Source organism: Falco naumanni, chromosome 12 (genome assembly GCF_017639655.2).
Source record: "Falco naumanni isolate bFalNau1 chromosome 12, bFalNau1.pat, whole genome shotgun sequence".
NCBI lineage: Eukaryota > Metazoa > Chordata > Aves > Falconiformes > Falconidae > Falco > Falco naumanni.
Window position 1 is genome coordinate 18,780,918 of NC_054065.1, and position 20,014 is coordinate 18,800,931.

Sequence of the window (20,014 nt, forward strand, 5' to 3'; positions counted from 1 at the left end):
GATTGGTAGGATTATATGGCCTAACATTTACTCTGCAGAACACTGTTTCTTATGTATTTAGTTTTGACTAAAGTTTTGCATGCTGGTTTTCTAGTGTATGCTGAATTATTTCAGAAAGATGTAATGGTGATAATTCTGTGCTTGGATAATGTGGGAAAAGAAAATAATGAGTGTTAAAAAGACAGAAGGTAAATGGACATTTTCAATGGTAATTGTTTCCACTGTTTTGGAGCTGAGACTCAGTATTTCTCACTGCTTTTTGTTCAGACTGCCTCTTTTATGCAAAGTAGTGTTCAAATTCTTGAAGTTGTACTTCACGTTTACACAGTAGATTTCTTATAATATTAACAGCTAAAAGCCTTCAAGAGTCAAAACATGTTTTTCTGTAAGAATGAACAGACATTTCCTCGGAATCACTTCGAGGTATTTTAATGTGAATCTGGACACCTGCAATGAAAGCAGAATCCTCTCTGTAAATGATCTCTGTGCTAAAACAAGAGAGTATAAACAAAGTAAATCCAAGTACTCTGTGAGAAGGAAGGGTAGGAGGTGAAAATGACAGATGCTTTGCACACAGGCTTTCTTTTTTTAATCATTTTTTGAGATATGTCAGACTTAAGTACTAGCAAGCCTGTAACATGTTCTTATGTTTAAGAATTTATTCAAGTGGAGAAACCCGTATTTTGATTGTGGTATGCGGTGCTGAGAAGGCACAGTGTGGTAGTCTATACAGTCTATTCCCAAAGATTGATATCTTTTTGAGGATGTGTATTCTGCAGGTTGTAGCCTGCTCGGAACAACAAAGGAATAAGTCATCAAAAGCATTCAAACCTGGGAAAATTAATAACTATGGCATATTGACTATTGTGCATCAATTCCTCCATGTACACATGCTTAAGAGTAAACTTTTTCGCTCTTCTGGGGTAGGAATTGCCTTACGGTTTGTATACCTGGCGTCTGCATTGGCAGTGCGTTTCAGTTTTGACAGTTACTGCTCTGTAAATTCGTATTTTTCTTGCTGAGCAGTAGCAAGAGAAGTCAACATATAAAACACTATTGTTTTTAAGTGTTAATGGTTGTAAGAAAATGGCTAATGTTAGCATAGGAGGGGTACCAAATGGTGATGTTGAGGTTCACAGGCATGGTTTTCTACTTGCTAAGACACTGCAGTGGTGTTGAATAGGAACATTTCATTGTGAAGACAGTTTGGAAACATTTGGTGTAATTTTTGCTATGAGTAATACAAAGGATTACTGTGGGTAATAACAATAATACTCTGTTACAGTGGTGATAAAAATTATTTAACATTTCTGTTCATCTGCAGTGTATTTTAAATTAATTCTCTTGGCAGTGTTCAACCAAAAAGGAAAACATCTTGAACAAAATTATTGCAGTTTTCAAGTCTCTCATAAAGGCAACCTAACCTGATTATTTGTGAGCTTGTAGTCTCATTCACATTTCAAAAACTATGAACTTTTATTATGAATACATGTACTATGTTTACTTTTCTCATGTAATGTTCTGTGTGAAGTAATGTGTTTCTTCTTGTGGAAATATTTTGCAGACTCCTGGCTTGAGAGCACACTCTGCAAGGCTGCAGTGGTTTGCAAAAAAGTGTATATCAAATAATAAGGTATTGTATGATGTCTTCTATGTAACTGTCATTATATTCCAAGAAAAATTGTTTTGAAATATTTCATTGCTTGATTTTTATGTTTTTGAAAGGACATGCGACAGGCTGATGAGGTGAACCTAATGCTCTGTGTAAATCCTGGTGTATACTCTAACAGAAATATTCTTTTAGCTGAATGCACAGAGCATGTAAGTGCACATATATACAGAAGTAATTGTTTGGCTGAGTTATAACTATGTTCTTCATTCTTTTTAAAGATGGAGGCTTTGGAACACTTTGTAGAATTAACTCAAAATCTATTTGAATGTGATAGAGATGAGATGTACTATTACCTGCTTCAGCTATGTGGTGAGTGAGCTTGTGGTCTCTTTCATGTTGTAATCGGTTTTCTTTTGTGGTTGGAGATAGGAAATAACCCTGAATTGGAGGGGAGTTTTGCCCTGATATGAAACTAGCCTGGATACTGTTTCTGAAGCATTGGGGGGTAGGGAGGAGTACAGTTTGGGATTTTGGGGTGAGGATTTTTTGGTGTTTTTTTGGTTTGGTTTTTTTTTTTTTTTTTTACCTGCAGAATTTATGTAAGTACAAGTCTTCTGGTCCATGCTATGTCTTATGTCCTAATTTAAAAGTTTATCCCATTTTGGTTTTTAAGATGCTTGAAGAAGAAAAACTGCTTGTTTTTTGTATCTTCATAACTGATAAAGAGCTGGAGTCTCCTATAATTGGGTCTGCTTCTGAAAGGTGCATTTAAAAAAAAATAAAATCTGCCAATTCTTCACCAGCCACAGCTTAATTTTTGCATCATTTATAGGAATGGAGCAGTTCTTAAAATGTTAATTTCTATGCTACAGGCTTAGTGTAGGATGTATCTGCAGTGTTTTTCGTTCCTCCTGTATTTTCCTTTCTCTGCTGGTTTTGTTATTCAGTGTACCATACTGTATTATAATAAAAATTTTGGAAACTCTAGTTCGAGTTATCTTGAAAAAACATCTTGTCTGAAGATTGGCTGTGGAGCACTAAATAGTACATTGGGACAAAAAAAAGGCATTACAGGGATTGCTGTGTACTTTGGTAATGTGTAGATAGATACGTATTAATGAGCCATTACAGAAATTTGATAGTTTGGTTATGTGAAAATTACATTTGAGCATTAAGTAATTTTAGGCCATTCCCCATGTATATTTTTCATTGACTAGAACTAGTAATCTTTTAATGCTAAATAAAGTACTATTTGAACTGTCTTTTTCATAATGGTAATGAAAAAGACTTCCTTCTTCCCCACTGCACTCACCCCAAGCAGAAGAGATGAGTACTTCCACCAAAAAAAAAAAAAAAAGACCAGAGACAGCTTGAGAACCTTGTTGCTTTTCATTTCCTCAACACACTTCAGAGAGCCTCAGAACCACGCTGTAGCGTTACCCAGTTCTGCCTTTGCGCATACTGGTTCACCATCAAAAATCAAGTAGGCCTGAAGAGCAAGCTTGTCTCTACCGGGGGGAGCCTTCCTATTTCTCCACTCATCCTGTTCACCTCTGGCAGTGACTAAGGCTGACAGTGTGCCTGCTAGGAAGAGAATCTAAGAAGATACAATTTATCAAATTCTGTCATGCAGAATCTTCAGTTTTCTTTCAAAAGACAAAACCAATTCCGTCTATTCAAAGAAGTGGAAAACGTTTGTGGGTTTCTGTCACTGTAAAAGACAAAAACCATGCACATACCGGCTTTCAAACATTTTATATTATCTGTCAAAGCTGCCCCATGCACAGGTACAGTAGAGAGTTGTCATTGTGCACCTAAGGCATCATTTCAGATCTGTTTTAGGCTTACAAAAAAAAAAATATCTATGGTCTAGTCCCAGCCGTGATCAGAAATGTTGAAAGCCATCTATTTGTTTTTTTAGAATCGCAGAGTAATTCACGCTGTAAAGAATCTCAGGAGTGTTAGACCTAGCTCGTTCCCAGACCTAGGACAGCTTCATAGTTTGATCACATGGTGGCCTTGTCTAGTAAGCTTTTGAGTGCCTCCAAGGGTGGAAATCAAAACAGCTTCCCTGGGCAGCCTGTTCCAGAGTTGATCGTCTTCAGATACACCGTTGCTGAAACTTTTAATAATCGCCTTTCATCCTTTGCTGTGCACTTCCAAGGAGAGGCTGACTCGCTCTTCTCTGTAACGGTCAGGTAGTCGAAGACAGCAGTTGCATCCCCCGTTAGCCTGCTTTTCTCCAGGCTGACCAAAAGGCATTTGCTTTGACTTCCTCTTCTTCCTCCAGCCCAATGTCTGTCTTGATGGCTGAACTTACTCCAGTTGCTAACATCTGTTCTGTAGCTGTGGAGCCCAAAACTGGACACAGTCCTCTAGATGTAGCTTCGTGAGTGTCATACATAGGGGCAAACATGTGAGAAAGTGTTAAGACATTCTCTGTCCTACTCTGTTATCTGACATAATATTTTAAAGCAGATTATTATGTGTGGTATTTTTTCCTCAAAACCAATCATTTTATTTGACTTAGGATAGTTACCAAGTTTGCTGCCTCTTCTAAAAAGCTGAAGTGATGCCAGAACTTTGATGGAAGTGGGCTTGGATCTTGAATCAACCTAGTTACGTATCCATGCGTTTTCTTAAACGCATGCTGTCCTGGAAAGAAGAGAGCATTGCGCTGTAGTGTTTTAGTATTGCATTGCAATATTGCTTGCAAAGCAGCATATGCTGCTTGGAAACACTGACTTTCTAACAATTCTAGGGAATATCCTGTGTGCCATGCTGCTTCCAGGTGGCTGCTCCAGCTTTTCCTTGTGTTGTGATTTAGTCCAGTGGAGCTCGAGCTACAGACCAGCTGAAGTTCCTTAACTGTGGAACAGTGTAAGAATAGCTGAAGAGCTAAAGTGCTGTTATAGGCTGAGATGTTGCAGTGTAAATGATTCATTCCATCATCTGCCTTCTTGCCTTGCATCTCTTCATTTCTGGGATTCTGAATGAAACCATAGAAAGGACAGATAACAGCTAGCAGTTGTGGTTAAGTAGCTGTGAATAGTATCTACAACCAGAAGGCAATGCTATTCTGGTAACTTATGATAGGAGGCACAGGAAGTCACCTGCTGTATGTAGTTAAATAGTAATTAACTTTTCTTTCATAAAGTCCAGCTTTCTATTTATTTACAGTTATATACAGTGATGCGTATGTAAATTGCTGTTCTTGTTGAAAACAGTTGAATTATTCTGTGAATTTGGTAGCAATTTATTAAGGTTTTCTCTTTCAGAAAGCTTACCTTTTACAGTTGCCAGAGATGCGTTTTTTCATTAGCAAAATGAGAGCCTGAGGGTCTGGAACACTTCTTTGACTTGAAAGTGGCAAATTTCTGGGATGTAGTTGCTCTAATACAGTAGCAACATAACCAGGGGATTTCAATTCAAGAGTTTCAGAGTGGAACTTAGGCATGCTACTTCAGAGTGTTAATGTTTTGTAATAATTTAGAACTTTTGAACTTTACAGGTTGATGATAATATGAAGCAGAAGTACATGATTAATACATTATTTTCCAAAGATGACTTTTCTGAATAGCTTTCAATATGTATGTGTACTCTAAGTGTGTTTTATCTGAAGATTTGAATCTTATTTCAGAAAACAACAGTGACTGGAAGAAGGCTGAAGGTGTTTGGACTAAAATTCAAGAAGAAAATGTTGTTCCTCGTGAGAAAACGCTACTGTTACTGGCTGATATACTTGAGAAAAATGGTCAGGTTGTTCCATTTGAGGTACCTAAGGTAATTGGAGTTTAAATTTACTAACTGACAACACATTTGAATATATTTTTTTCTATTGAAAAATATTAACAGATAATATTATAGTTTCTGAAATAGTTTGGTTGTTTTAAAGGTTAGACACGAAGATACCCGAAGTTTAAGTGTTTCTAATGTGGAAGAAAGAAAAATAAGGATGCTTTGCAGAAAAAACAATGCAAAAGGTAACCTGAAAATCACTGAGTTTTTTTTCCCCTTCAGCATTAATTTTAAGATTTCGATTAACTACAGAGTAACAGGTGCTTGGTGCTGCTTTTTGTTGGTTTGCTAGTGTGTTAGGGAGGAAAGGTACATGCTAATGTTACCTGGCAATATTATGGTTCAGAAGCTGATAAGAGAAGGATGTGCTAAAATATTTAAAGTGTTATTGGAAATGCTGACTTCTAAAGGCATGTTTGAAAGCCAGTCTGCAGTGAAGTTGCCAATTTAAAAATTACTGAAGTTTTGCTAGTCTGTAGTTCACTTTATGCTGTTAACACCATATTCTAAACTTTCAAAATGTATCCATTACACAGTAGAAATTATATTTACAGGATTGATGCTAAAATACCAGTTTTATGCTTTCCAGAAAATCTAGCTGTTCAGTCACAAGTTCTATGTTGTAAGACATGAGAAGTGTAATAAGAAGAAACATTAATAGCAAGTGAAATAGCTGGGAGAGGTTTATGGGAAGACAATCACCTATTAAAAGTAGTTGTTCAGAGATTTTGTATTTGGCTCCAGCTGTTGAAAAAAGATCAGATATGATTCCAAAGTATACTTCAGGTACCTTATTTAAGCTATAGATTTGTCAAAAAAATTAAATAGTTGAGATTAAATGAGATGGGACTATGTTATGGAGATAGTCATTGTTGTCTTCCTACCTGTCTTTTATCTGTTAGTCTGTTTTCTACATCTATTTGTTGATGTGACAAGGCTGTTCATTTGTTTGAAGGGAGGATTCCATGTGTTGTTGCATAGTGTCTTTAGCTTCTCTACAGCTAAGATCTAAAGTTGTCCTTCCTTCTCTGTGAATTCACAAACTTTTCCTCCTGTTGTTCCTCCCTGAAAGAAATACACATATTATAAACAAAAGATAAAAATGTGTCCCCACAGCTCATTGTTTCCAAATCCCTGTGCCTGTGGGTGCCACCCCACAGATGAAACAGTCTTATTGAGAGATCACTTCAGATCCATTCTGCAATGGAAAAGTAATAGCTTGTCTGTGCAAACTTCCCTGCCTCAGATAAACACAGAATTAACTTATACATGGGTGTTTGCTTTGGTATATAGGAGGGAGGAGTGTACGTCAGTGCAGGTCATTTGGCTTGGTCTGTGTTTAAATCATTGGAAATCCATTCCTATCCATCTCATCCCAAAGCAGGGTCACAGTCAGAAGTGGCATTAGTGAACCATTCAAAGGGAGGAGGAAATCGGTCCATTTCTAGCATTTGCTAAGGTGCAGGGCATTTGAGTATTCCAGAAATCCTGATTTTCTTTGCCTATACTATGGCAAATAATTAGCTATGTCACTTGAAAGCAGATTAGAAAATAGAATTTAAAAAAATAATTTTGCTGAGTGAGGAAAATATATAAATAGAAGAAGATACCTGGTTATTCTGTGTTATCAGTGTATTTTACAGGTTGGATGTACAGATTTTTAAGATTTGAGTTTTTAAAGGAAGAATCTGTCAGTCATTCACACAATTAACTTCTGTTGTTAGTGAAACGACCCTGTACAGTTACTCAATTGCAGGAGCAATGATTAAAAATCTGAAGTGAAGCCTAGATATTCTGTATATAGGGAATGCAATCTCATGTTACAGGTATGAATTTAAGAATCTTGTACATTATGTCAGTCATAAGGTTAATGTTTTCAGGAAGTTCTTCATACTGGTAAATTTTGGGAATCAAAAGAAAATGAGAAATACAGAAATGTTTTAGCTGAAAACCAGCCAAAATCAATGGAATGCATTTTATAACATTATTCCTAGAAAAGTGTCCTTTGCCTTTGGTATCATAAATGATCCGGAGAGCAGGAGGAAACTAAACGTGCCCTGGACCTTGCAGGGAGACTAGTTAAAAACAAAAATATAAATTTAACTGCTAAGAGACTATGATGACATTTGATACTGTGAATTTATCAGTAAATCATTTCTGTGTATTCTTTTATTTAAAGGTGCAGTATTTGAGAGGAGGTGGTCTAGAGCTATTGGGAATTAAGGGAAAAAAGACAATTGTTGGGAAACCGTTCTCTTTGTCTTAAACTATACAAACTAAGTTGTTGCTTTTATATAACAGTATGATGCAATTTTGATATCAATGTAAATAGGGCAGAATACAACTTTTCGTCAACATCAGCTTTTTGATAGGAAAAAGATTAACTTAATCTAGTTATGTAACTAATTTAATGAACTTAACTCTGACATGTAAGTGTTGTGAAAATCTATTCTTTGAAGTGCTTGATTTATGCAAAATCTTATTTTTATTTTTATCTGGATTCCTTGGTGTGAGAACTTGCCCCTGGGGGATCATGTTACACATAGCCCAGAGAGCTGCAATTGCTGAAACAAATCTGACTGTCTTGAGAACTGAGACTTTGTTGGCAAATTGTCAGTTTTCTAACAAATCTTTCTACTTTAAATAGCTAGTATAACACAATATGATTTTGAAACCAAGAACTTTCTCTTTTGAATGCTAATATACTTTAGTAATTTTAGATGCCATATGAAGAAGTAATAAGCTGATAATACCCGATCAGGCGTATGTCTTGATTTGAGTCTCATCTAGGTATACTTCAAACATGCTACTTGCACTGATGCAGAACATAGTTAAGCAAATAATCTGAACAGGATAATCATTCTGAGGTCAGTACTAACATAGACAACAAAACATCCTAGAACATGAAAACAAAACACACAAGGATTTTTAGTTCTTCATTGGAGTAGTCATTACCAAAAAGACATCTATGTTTCCTTATAGAAATAGATCTTATATTTGGTGGACTGTGATAATTGATGGTAACGTGCTTGACGTCATATCCACTGGTGGCCAGGTCCATTTCTGTGCCCCACCAATGGAAAGCAATATTCGAACACAGGGTGAAATCCTAGTGCATTTTGAAGACAGCAAAGCTTTTGTAGGGGTCTCCAAACATAAAGAGGTTTTGGCTTTAAAAAATAGAATATAAGTGGGCTTTCATGAGCAGAAAGAACAAAGCTATCACCAGTCAGCTACATTTTTGTAAATAATTAGTCACACTAGTAATAAATTATATCAGCAAAAGGGATTTGGTTGTTATTGAATGTGATTGCTAGTCTACTGGTACCTCAGATTTTAGAAAACTGGAAGAAAAAATGTCTTTTCCACTAAATACTCTATGAATATTGGTGTACAGTATATGAGCAGGCAAGAGATTTCAGCACATTGCAATAGGCCAAGCTTTAACCTTAGAGTTTCAAGTAAACATAGTGGAGGATTTCAAGATCTTTCCTGTATCGTCCCGTTGTTGTGTCATTGGTCTTTTGGGTGACAATGCAATCACTACTGTAATGTCAGGCGTCAGTTGTTTTCACTCTTGTGTGTGTCTGTCTCTTTTGTATATGTGAAACTCACCTACACAGAAGTAGACTTAATTTTCACTGTGATATTCTTATCATTTACCTCTGCTCGTAGCTGCAAGCATCCAAAGTAGATTATGGATAGCAATGTTAATTCTAAGTATTAACTCAGTGTAAGAGTTTCTGGTGTGTAAAAAATAAATTCTATGCGTAGTCATTTTTGCATACATTTCAGGAGGTTTTTATGTATACTCTTTGGTTGAAGAAGTTTAAGAGTCAATCCAAAAGGCACACCAACAGTTTTGGTTTAGGGAATGCCTCTGCAGCACACCGTAGTAAGTGCTGTTAGTATGACATTTCATGTGACAGTGAGATTCAAAACAATTGTCATCATCTTTACTTTCAAAGTATAAGGAAAAAAAAAAACACTTAGCTGTGAAATTTGTAGTGATAGTCCAAGTATTTCTGAAAAGTTTTAAAGGTTATTGTGGCTATGATTTGAATTAGCAAAGGGATTATTTTTTCAGTTTCATTAAATGAAACATGCAGTCACAGTTTAGGCGTAGAATATCATTTGTGGTTCATAACATAGCTTTCTAGCATATGTTACAGCCTGGATGGCAGTTTTAGCTGCATGTTTATAGATGCATAATCTTGTTTCAGAAAAATAAATGACTGAAAAGTGTGCTTATCATTTTTTCCCCCTTTTTGGTAACATCTTTTCATACACTGACAGTTATTGTGAATGCATGAAATAAAACTGTTAATCAGTCAAACAAATGCAGTGTAGTTTACTTGCTAAATATCTGTATATTTGTAAATTGTATGTTTTGTATAAATCTTGTCGTAACCAAATAATTTGATCTCCCCATATTGGAATCACCTCCTATATTATTTGTTAAACGCTGTTGTGATCATGCACCAGACACTGTAACCGTATACCCCAGAATTAGGTGTTGCTTTAAAAATCCTGAGTCTTCCCCTTCTAACCAGCTGCATTGGTATTTAAGCAACAGCCACATATAGAAAAAGAGCAATAGCAAACATTTTGTTCTGTGGAGGTATGCATCAATTGATTGTTGTATACAAGCACGTTTGAACAAGCTGTGACCAATAGCTTTGGGCTCAAAGATATAAGCAGAGGATAAATAGGTTTAAGATGGACCTCTTTGATGAATAGGTGACTTCTATGATCAACATCATCACAATATGACATTTCATTTTGGTCTTTTTTTTTTTTTTAACTCTTAGCGGCCTACAGTATTTTCCTGAATACGCAAGGGAAGAATGAGTTTCATCATCATTCTTACAGCATCCTTATAAATGCACTGTTAACACAGGATTGTCTTGAAGAAGCCATGGAAGTGAAACACATGTAAGGCTTTTCTGCATTTGGGGGATTTTAATTGTTTGGGAAGGATGTTTTAAAATAGTTTCTGGATCATTTTCAGGTAAATCCATATCTTTCAATGGAAAAATAGGTCATGACTGGTAATTACGAGCTATTGTGAGAAATACACCGGTGTTTCATAGGGCGATATGCCATATATTAAAAAGGTACTAGAGTGACAGTGTATTGCTAATAACTCATTTCAACTAACAGTATCAACAAATGTATTTGGCATCAGAACTGAAAGTCTACCCTTCTGGCAGTCTGCCTTCTCCTCTTTAGAGCAACATCCAAACAGACAAGATTCCTTCACTTAACTGCCCGTGAGCCTTCCCCTCAGTGCCCATCCCTGCTGCTGTCCTGCCCTACCCACGCTCCCTGGCAGCTGGCTGCCTGCCAAATGCAAAATGGTACATTTGACTGAGATGCCAGTGGCTAGGAGATGACCAGAAACCTTAGATCCAACTCTCACACGTCTGAAATAAATCCAACCTGCTGTCATGTATTGTTAGAATCACCAGAATTGAATTAACCTTTAGTGAGTTGTAGGGTGGTACACCGCTTGCTTTAATTATTGCCTGCAATGTGTATTCTATTCTAGTCAGGTTGTAGGCTTCAAAGTAGTAGTGTTACTACTCATCAATGTAGAGGTAAGAACAACAAAAAATTAAGTATTTTAAGTCTTTCAGTTTCTTCAGCTAAAACAAGAACTGTGGTTGTCATCAATGTGTTATCTGAATACAGTGAATTTGAAAGTGCCTGTAGGTAACTTCTGTGATGCATAGACACTGTAAAAATTTAATAATTTTTAAAATCACCTTAGTTTCTGGTGTCTGGCAACAGTATAGTTCCTGACTATATTATTTCCATGGGTTTATTATTTTCATGGTTTCTTTAAAAGTGTTTAGGCTGTAGAAATGTCTTTCATTGAAAAAGTATTTGAGCTCTGCATTCAGAAGAACAAGTAATGTTTTTTCAAATAGCTCTCAGTAACTGGGCTTTACGATAAGGAATGTTTGTGCTTGATGGATATATGGCTTTTATCAGGGAAAAACTAAAACAGTTTATCAAATTAAGCTCCATGAAATGGTAGTAACTGGTAAATCTTTGTAAACAAAAGATGGAAAGGAGATGTTTTTGAAGTACAAAGAATGTTGATAAAATTTAGGTAGTTTGCTAAACATTTGCATAAAACATTCACATATCAAAAGATGAATTAAAAGATTCTTCAGGGATGAAGTTTGAAACTTTGCTGAAGATTTTTACATGCGTTGATTGCTTCCCTGCTCCATGGCTCAAACCAACTTTTAAGGAAGAAGGACAAAGTATTGCATGTTATCAGCAGTAATTTGCAGACTGGAGGAGCAGTAAGAAGGTGGTGACTTGTTCCTAGTATTTCGATGATTCAGAATTCCCTCTTTACATAAGTGTTTTAGAATGTAAACTCAAAATGCAGGGAAAAAATGAACAAAAAATTTTAAATACTAAAAAGGTTGGAGATGTTTTAAAGGACTAAACCTCTGAATCTTGAGGTATTTAGGAAAAAAGAAAATAGGATTTAATAAAAGGTTCTATTCTTGGTCACTGGTCAAAACCAACTATCATAATAACCCTTGTGCTTTTCAGAACTCTCATATTCCATCTTGTAGCATAGAAATACCAGATAATTACATTCCAAGAAGCCTGTAACAGCTCATTGTTGCACCAAGACAGAAAATGCTTCATATTGGCAGTGTTCGTGTTGTTTATCTGTGTATCTTTTTTCTAGTAGCAAAATGATGCTTACATTAAGCATTTTCAAAAGTCTGTAAGTTTTTAATTATTCGCTGAAATAGTGATTGTGTGTGTACCCATGGCTGAGGAATAGCAAATCTGTGTGTTTCGCACACATTTCTGCATGCTTGACAATTTTTCCAACCTCATATTATAGATTACTCCTGCAAAGCCTAAATGTGTGCAGTGGCCTGAAACTTGTGCAACTCCTAATATTTTCATAAAATACAGGAAAGCTACCTTTATTTATATAAGCTAACATATTTTTCTTTTTACTCTGCTTGAAGCCAAATTTGAAATTTAAATAATACTTGGAGCGCCCTACTATGGACACTAATATAGGCAACAAAATAAGTGATTTTTTAATTTAAAAAGGTCAGATAATTTTAGAACTTCCCTTGTGTTATCAGAACTGAGAAACTTCTGTGAGGAAGGGATGTGGTAAAAGGAAAATGCAGTCCTACTCTGCATTAAAAAAAAAAAAAGGCAACAAACGCAAACAATCTCCAGAAGGTTACTGATCTGTTGGTCAACCCAAGTCTATTCGCTTTCACATTCTAGCACTGTTTGGAGGAATATTTACTGTGTTCAGTCCAAGAAGTTTTAAATAGAAATTTAGGAGTATTGGAATGATGGATTAGTTCTGTAATAGTAGCTAACATCTATTTAATCACACTAAAGATTGGAAGATTGGAGAAGTAAATCCTTTGTTATATGTAATTTACAGTCTCATGCATGAATTGTTGACTTAAGGGCTTTGACAGATGGGACAAAGGAGAAAAAAAAAAAAAAGGCAGAACTGAGCAGTGGGTGCTTAGGCAGGGATTAAGAGGATTGGTTGGGAGAGTAAGAAATCCCGAGTCCAGTGACTGCATTTGTGAGCCTGGGAGGCTGAAAGTGACTGAGAGGATAGTCATATTGTGTGCAATGTGAAGGATTTTCTTGGGATTGAGGAGAATAATTTAGCAATGACCCTGCTTACCTCCCAATCCGCTCAGCCTCTAAGTTCAAGTAGGTAGGCTGCTCAGTTGTTTGCCACAAGATGATCAGTGAGGTTTATCTTGATTGCTGATATGGTAAATGGCAATGCCCCCCTTTTCTGTGTAGAGATTTTGTAATCTAGAAATGAACATTTGTAAAGTTATCCTTATATATTAAAAATGTGGCTATGTCATTTAGGAACGGGAACATTTTGTAGTATAAGATCAAGGCGATGGCTGATTAGTCTCTCTCGTCTAATTTCCAGAGTGTTAAAAAAGCTTTAGCAGTGTTATTAAAGATTCTCTTTGCTATAGATATGTTAAGTTTTGTATTACAGGAGTTAAAGAATTGATAAGCGAAATACAATTTTAACATGGCTAAGGCAGCAAATGCAGTATGTTCACTTTAAAAACCTGTATACATCTAGATGACAGAAATTTGAAAATTAATCAACCAAATGATATGGTGTTAGTTCATAATATGCTTTAGTTTATGTTTAAAATATACAGTGCTGAAAATAAATGTTTCATTTTTATTGCTGAAAGAATAGTTTTATATTTTATAATTATGGTGACTATTGAAAAAAGAAGAAAAAGTATCCAGCTTAGGATACAACAGAACAATGCAGGGCATGCAGTTATTTTAGTCATCTAATATGTCAGCATTCAAGAATCTGAACCGATTGTTTAAAAAAAATCTTGTACTTTGTTTCTTTTGTTGCTCACTTCCAACTTTGTCATCTGTCAGAATGCAAAAAAAAATTATCCTTCTATAACCATTGACAGGATAACACAAAAGCTGTCTCCAGGTCGATATTTTGCAGCAATATTTTTAACATACGAACAGTAGTTTTTATAATTTCACCTTGGTGCTCAACCATTTATTATCGTATCAGAAGCATGTCAGTAATTCCTTTCTAAATGTCTGCTTCTTTTAGTGCTGAGACCCACATCAAGGGCTTCACACTGAACAGTGCTGCCAGCAGCCTCCTCATCATATCGCAAGTTAGGCGGGATTATTTGAAAGGTATGTCACAATGCTTGACCTTTACGTCACATTAATGCCTCTGCAGATTTTTCTTGTAACGCCCTTCGAATACTTGGATAAAGGAGTCCATTTAGCAAATTACCTGCTTATCAAGAGCCTTTTGTGGTAGCTGAGAGACGTAAATTACTGTACATGCATTTATAATACAGCTTGAATATGAATGTACTTGTCATTTGACCACTTAGTCCAGTTTCCATTCCATTTAACACAAGATGGGTTTTCTTAAGATGAATCACAGCTCTTCAGACATGCAAAATTTGTGCTCCAGAAAGAGAGAAAGTACAGGCTTTCAAGTGCGTTAAAATTCACAGCACAAGTCATTTTGCTTTGGAAATTAACATACTTTAGAGCATCTGAAACAATTCCCAGCAGTTGTTTCTTGCATATTGTGTTGGTTGTGTGAGATACCAGATGAGTTAAATTGACTGTTAAATGTGCATGATTGTGCACTAAATGATTATAATATTGATTTAAAAACTTAATCAAATACTTTTTAATAGTTCTCAATACCAACAGTAACAAAATATTCGGTTTGGGTTTCTTTTACATGTAACAATGATGGTAGAAAAGAAAATGGTGGCTGAGGAGTATGTAAGGGCACCCAGCAAGATGGTGGATAAAGTTCATAGTTGTGTTATTTCAGTTCTCGGCACTGGTTGTTTTGCAGCCTGGAGTTCAGCTCCACAGCATTAGATTTTAGTTATTTAGTTGTGCTGTGGAACTCTTACAAGAGATGAAAATTCTGCAAGCACGTAGTTTTACATGCAGTGCTGTGTCTTTTTTCCCTGTGCAAGCATAAGTACAGTGTTGACATGTATTTTTGTCAGTACCTTTAAGCATTGAAGCAGCTGCATACGAAGAAAATGTATTGCACTGAATTGTTTTACTTTCATACCAGAAGGCAAACCAGAAAATCCATTTACGATTTCTGCCAGCAGTTAATTTTATTCCATTCTATTATGTGTAGCTGTAGTAGCCCATACCCATGTAACACCAGCTACATTAACACATCTTCTCACCTGTGCACTTCCCTGCAGCTGATAAACTTCTCTTCTTTCACATTCTTTCCCCATTCAGTCTCCAGCCTGACATCACTGCCAGGTGCCGTTGACTGAAGTGTTTGTGGTGAATGCAATTGCTTCTCTTGCTCTTGGCAAATCTTAAGTTTTTGCAGCTTTCAAGGCCTTCACTTGACTTCCCTGTCTGATTTTATTCTAATACATTTTCTGCTTTTTCTTCTCCAGTGTGAAGTTTTGCCAGTTCTTCCTATGTATTACCCAGTAAAAATCTCCCTTTTTTCAGAACATCACTGATGTCACTATATTCTGCCAATCTCTTGGGCCAACTACATAATTTCTTTTTAGCTAGCATACTAAATTCTCTGCCACATCAACCTTCTCCCTTGCTGTACTCTAAAAATATTTCTTTTTGCACAGTACAAAGTTCCTTAAGAAGACTGTGGAATTATATTGCTTTAGAAAACTATATTTTCCGTTATCTTGTGCATTAAACAAGCTTTACTTTGGTAATTTAAATGAATAGTCAGACTTGATCCTTGCTTCTATTTTAATTTGCAAGATACCACTTCTCTTTTTGTAAGTGAAGCCTTGAAAATGCAAGCTACTAAATATTTCAACCGTAGCGGCCATTTTCTGAGGCTCATAGATTACCCAAAAATTTTTTGGGCACAGTCTTTCCGTAACCTTTTGTTGGTGAGCTCCGTTTGACCTACATCGTGTGATGGCTTTCACCTACATAAAACTTGCTTGCTTTATTACCCCCTCATATAGTTTGCCATCCATCTTTGCTGTGTAATGTGGTATAGTTAAAAGTGTTTATGTAGGTCCCTAAGTATACTCGTAAGAGCTCTAACGTCTTGAAGCAAGAACTCTGTAAAACCCAGGTTACTTTTAAAAGTCAGAACTTGAGTGTCACGGTAGGGAATTTGCGGAGTTTTTATAGGAATTAAAAGACAAGTGGTTGGTTTTCATAAGCACAGTTATCTGCTTTTAAGTACTGAAAAATCAAGGGATTAAGTTCTGAATTCAGATTAGTAGTAATGAGTGCATAAAGAAAAAAGATACCAACAGAATTATGCAGTATGCTGCTAGCACATAACTTCTTGCAGTTTTGCTGCACTCATGCAACTGTCAGGTATTTCTCTGTCCTCATTCTTGAGAGGGCTGGTCATGCTCCATGCTAAAGGGAGGTCCACACTAAGTAATAAGGAGAGAACTTGAACTTAGCATGTGTTTTAAGTTTGCTTTTTAATTTTCAGGAATCTTGCCTCTGTGTTGCTCCTTTTTTCACTAAAAAGGGGGGTGGGAAGGGTGAGGGGTGCAGAAAGGAAATTTGCTGTGAAGGAAGGTTAGGCATACGGGAAGGATGTTTTTTCTTCGTGTCTTATAAAAGGTAATATTTGATTTCTGCAGTACTTGCATATTGAATTGGAATGTTAATGCTGTGGAGTTCAAGTGGGTGTATATTATGTTAGAAGTGTTATCCCTTGGTATTATAATTATTATCTGTGATTAATCCTGCCTGTGCTGGTAAGGAGTAAGAGATTTTTACCAGAGGGGCATGTCTTTCTGCGTGTGTCTGCTCTTGTATAACATAAATTGACAAGAATTCTGGTTAGGGCAATGAGGGTGACTTAATCTGCAGTGGGTTTGGGGAATTTGTGACAGACAGACAGGAGATTTGTTGTATGCATGTATGTTTTTAACATAGGTAATTCCTATAATTTTAGGAGTTCTTGAGGTAAGTGTCCAGTTTTGTTCTGCTGTGGAGACTTTTGTTCTCCTGTGGAGACTTGTGTTCCATGCTTTTATTGAAGAATTAAAGAGTTTGGTGCACACTTGAAAAGACAGTTCTGATTACTAGACTTTAGCAGTTGCAATAGTAAATGACATTTTAAAACTATTTATTCTGAAATGTGAAACATTTTTGTATTTTAACAAAGAAAATTGGTAATAGTTTGGAGAAAAATAAGATTAAAAGGTCGTGACTTGAAGGTCAAGTGAGGACATTTATGACAGCTGCTTTCTTTGAGCTGGATACTAAAATGAATTAATTAAATGTTAAGCATCTTAATACTTTTACTGAGCAAATACTAAAAGCATTTTAAGCTGAATTACTGTTGAAAGTTTTTGTATATGTATGTATTCAAGTTACAATGTGTTATAGCAATTTTGGGGCTTAAGTTCAGTAAGAGAATTATTTTCTGAACATGTTTTTAAAAGGGTAGGGTTGATGATACCAGCAGCATGGTTGCCTTCTGAACTAAAATCTGATTTCCTCTTCTCTTGTTTCTTTACTATCGTTAGATGCCATGGCTGTTTTAAAAGGGATGCTTGACAGTGGCTTGTTGCCTACTAGACGAGCAGTTATTGCACTCACTCAGGCTCTGGCAGAAAAAGGAGATCTAAAGAACCTACAAGTGCTTAAAAACATGTGGGAAGACATCCCAAAATCAGTCAATGTATCTACCACGCTACTTGCTAATGCTATTGCATTTGCTCATATTAAGAAGTAAGTATTTCTGGGACTGTTACATGCAATTATTTTATGCAGAGTGGTGGGAAATCACTTGCATTATCCTTTTCATTCTGTTTCCAGTCTTACAGTGTCCTAGATTAAAACTCTGGTCAAGTTGAGGAGTGTGCAGGACAGTTCTGTTATGGTATTGTTTCCCAAACACATTTGGGGTTGAAAATCATTTAATGAAATGCAGGGATAGCTATGAAGCATTTGGGAGAGCATAAGGTCTTTTCTGGTGGTGTAATTTAGCTTTGATACCTTTGTTCTAATGTATTGCACCTCATGTAAAGTGTTCTCCTTCATGTTAGTTCAAAAGCCCTGTGAAATCTGAATGTAAAGTGTAATTACTTCATCAATATAACTGTAAAAAAAATATTTGAACTTAGCACCCACAGATTATGCATATAATACTTGTTTGGAAACAAAAATCTGCTGCCTGTTCCAGTAGTTGAAATGACAAAATACTACTGTGTTTACCCTCAAAATGTGAAAGCCAGACATATATCTGTGGAGTGGTTTTATATTTCTTTGCGGTCAGAATTACAGAAAAGTTGGCTGCTGTGCTGTTTCACGCCACAGTTTTGATCATGATAATTATCCCTGCACTGAGTATTCAGCTGTTTAATTCAATATCATGTTCTACCTAACATTGTTGTTTCAGTTGATACATTGGTACTGTGCTAGTTTATCCTTTGTATAAAACTGCATGGGGGAAGCACTTCTGAGAGAAAGGGCATACCATGAACTTCTCAAATGTGCTTTGCTGGAACCAGTCTTCAGCAATCCTACGTATTCTATTATTTTATTTTCAAATCGGTTTGATCAGGCGGAGCGCCTGTGTCTAACTCTGCAGGAAAGCTGTAGAGCTGTGTGGTACGTCACAGGTACCTGATCACCTCAGGCCAGAGTGAACAGTCACTGAAGTGTTTGGAACAGCAAGAGGACTTGAATTGAAGGGGAACCATGCAGGCCAGTTTCAGTAGTGAGCTCGCTGTATTTTCAGCCACTGAAAAACAATCTGTAAAGGACTGATCTTGTAAATGCACAGATCTGAGTGGTCCTTGGCACAAGTTCTAGTGCATTGACTTTTGCCTAAATGAAACAGCCCCAACAGAGATTTCAGGACTTGTCCTGTAAGCTCCATATTTTCCTATGTTTCCATGTCATAAGTGTTACAATGACATGCTACATTCTTAAAATGTAGATTGGTGACAAGAATAAATAAACCATTAAATTGCTGTATGCAGGCACCAGTGTTTTTTAAGCAGCATCGACTTTTCCCATACCAAAACTAGCTTGGATGTGTGAAAAGACTTAGCAGCAGCATAAATAGTATGCACCTTATATATTCTTAAACATCTTGCAAGCTGTACCTTGAGAACTGTGAAAAACATTTTCTTACAGATATTTGATACCTGTTCATTTATTGGTAGATTCATGTTTCTGATAATAGTTTTCAAAGCTTTTTTCATAGCTTTCAAGTGTGGTGCATTTCTGCTTCACCTAAAAGCATTCATCATGTTCAGATTTCTTTTTCAATTAAATTAGGTTTTAGAGTGGACTGATAAGAGATGTTGCCATTTGAACTTTTTTGAATGCTATAAGTAGAATTTACACTTTGGTGAATACTTCCTGTGTTATTTGCATTTGCTGTACTTAAGCCGTAAGATTAGAAATGTTTAGACAAAGGTACTGACCAAATGACATTTAGTGTTGTCTTTTGCATCCAAAAAAGGTGGGCATGGGAAAAATGGGGTAAATAATTAATTGAATAGCATTAAAAAAAAATACTCGAGTTGTGTGCATTAATTATTCAGATACCTTCTGTTAGCGCTTTTGATTTTGCCTTGTAGATTTGCAGAACACATTTTCCTAGAGCAGCTAACAGAACTGTTTGTCCTTAATGAGGAAAAAACGTCAAAATTATTTAGGCTTTGTACAGGTCAAAGGTCATTTGAAATTTTTTATTTCTAGGTTAATTTATTCGTCCAGTCATAAATGGTTTTACTTTTACAATATCGGAATGAAGTCATAGGTACTCAGCCATTCCTGGGGAATATAATCTTAATGTAGAAAACAAAAACTTTAATATAATCGCCTCTCTAGGTTTGGAAATCTTGATTTCAGAAACTAAGCCGGTTCAATCTCTTTTCCTAGCAATGACCTTGATGCTGCTGTGGAATACCTTGAGCCTTTGCTTATCGCTGGTGCACAGAATCCTGATCAAGCTGTCAAAAGTATTTCCTATTTGTTAAGAAAGGTGTCTGAGGAAGGATTAGAACAAGCTTTGGAAACATGTAAGTTAATTGCAAT

General features: G+C 36.1%; 1 protein-coding gene across 1 annotated transcript in view; it reads left to right on the top strand.

Moving 5' to 3' along the window:
- The window catches only part of LRPPRC (leucine rich pentatricopeptide repeat containing), a 93,047-nt gene that overhangs the window by 62,185 nt on the left and 10,848 nt on the right, over positions 1–20,014 (top strand). Inside the window, exons 26-33 of the mRNA XM_040611724.1 lie at positions 1,565–1,633; positions 1,891–1,981; positions 5,253–5,395; positions 5,508–5,595; positions 10,222–10,345; positions 14,052–14,140; positions 17,488–17,692; positions 19,859–19,998. Coding sequence (XP_040467658.1) covers positions 1,565–1,633; positions 1,891–1,981; positions 5,253–5,395; positions 5,508–5,595; positions 10,222–10,345; positions 14,052–14,140; positions 17,488–17,692; positions 19,859–19,998 — 949 coding nt within the window. The remainder of the gene's footprint in view (positions 1–1,564; positions 1,634–1,890; positions 1,982–5,252; positions 5,396–5,507; positions 5,596–10,221; positions 10,346–14,051; positions 14,141–17,487; positions 17,693–19,858; positions 19,999–20,014) is intronic.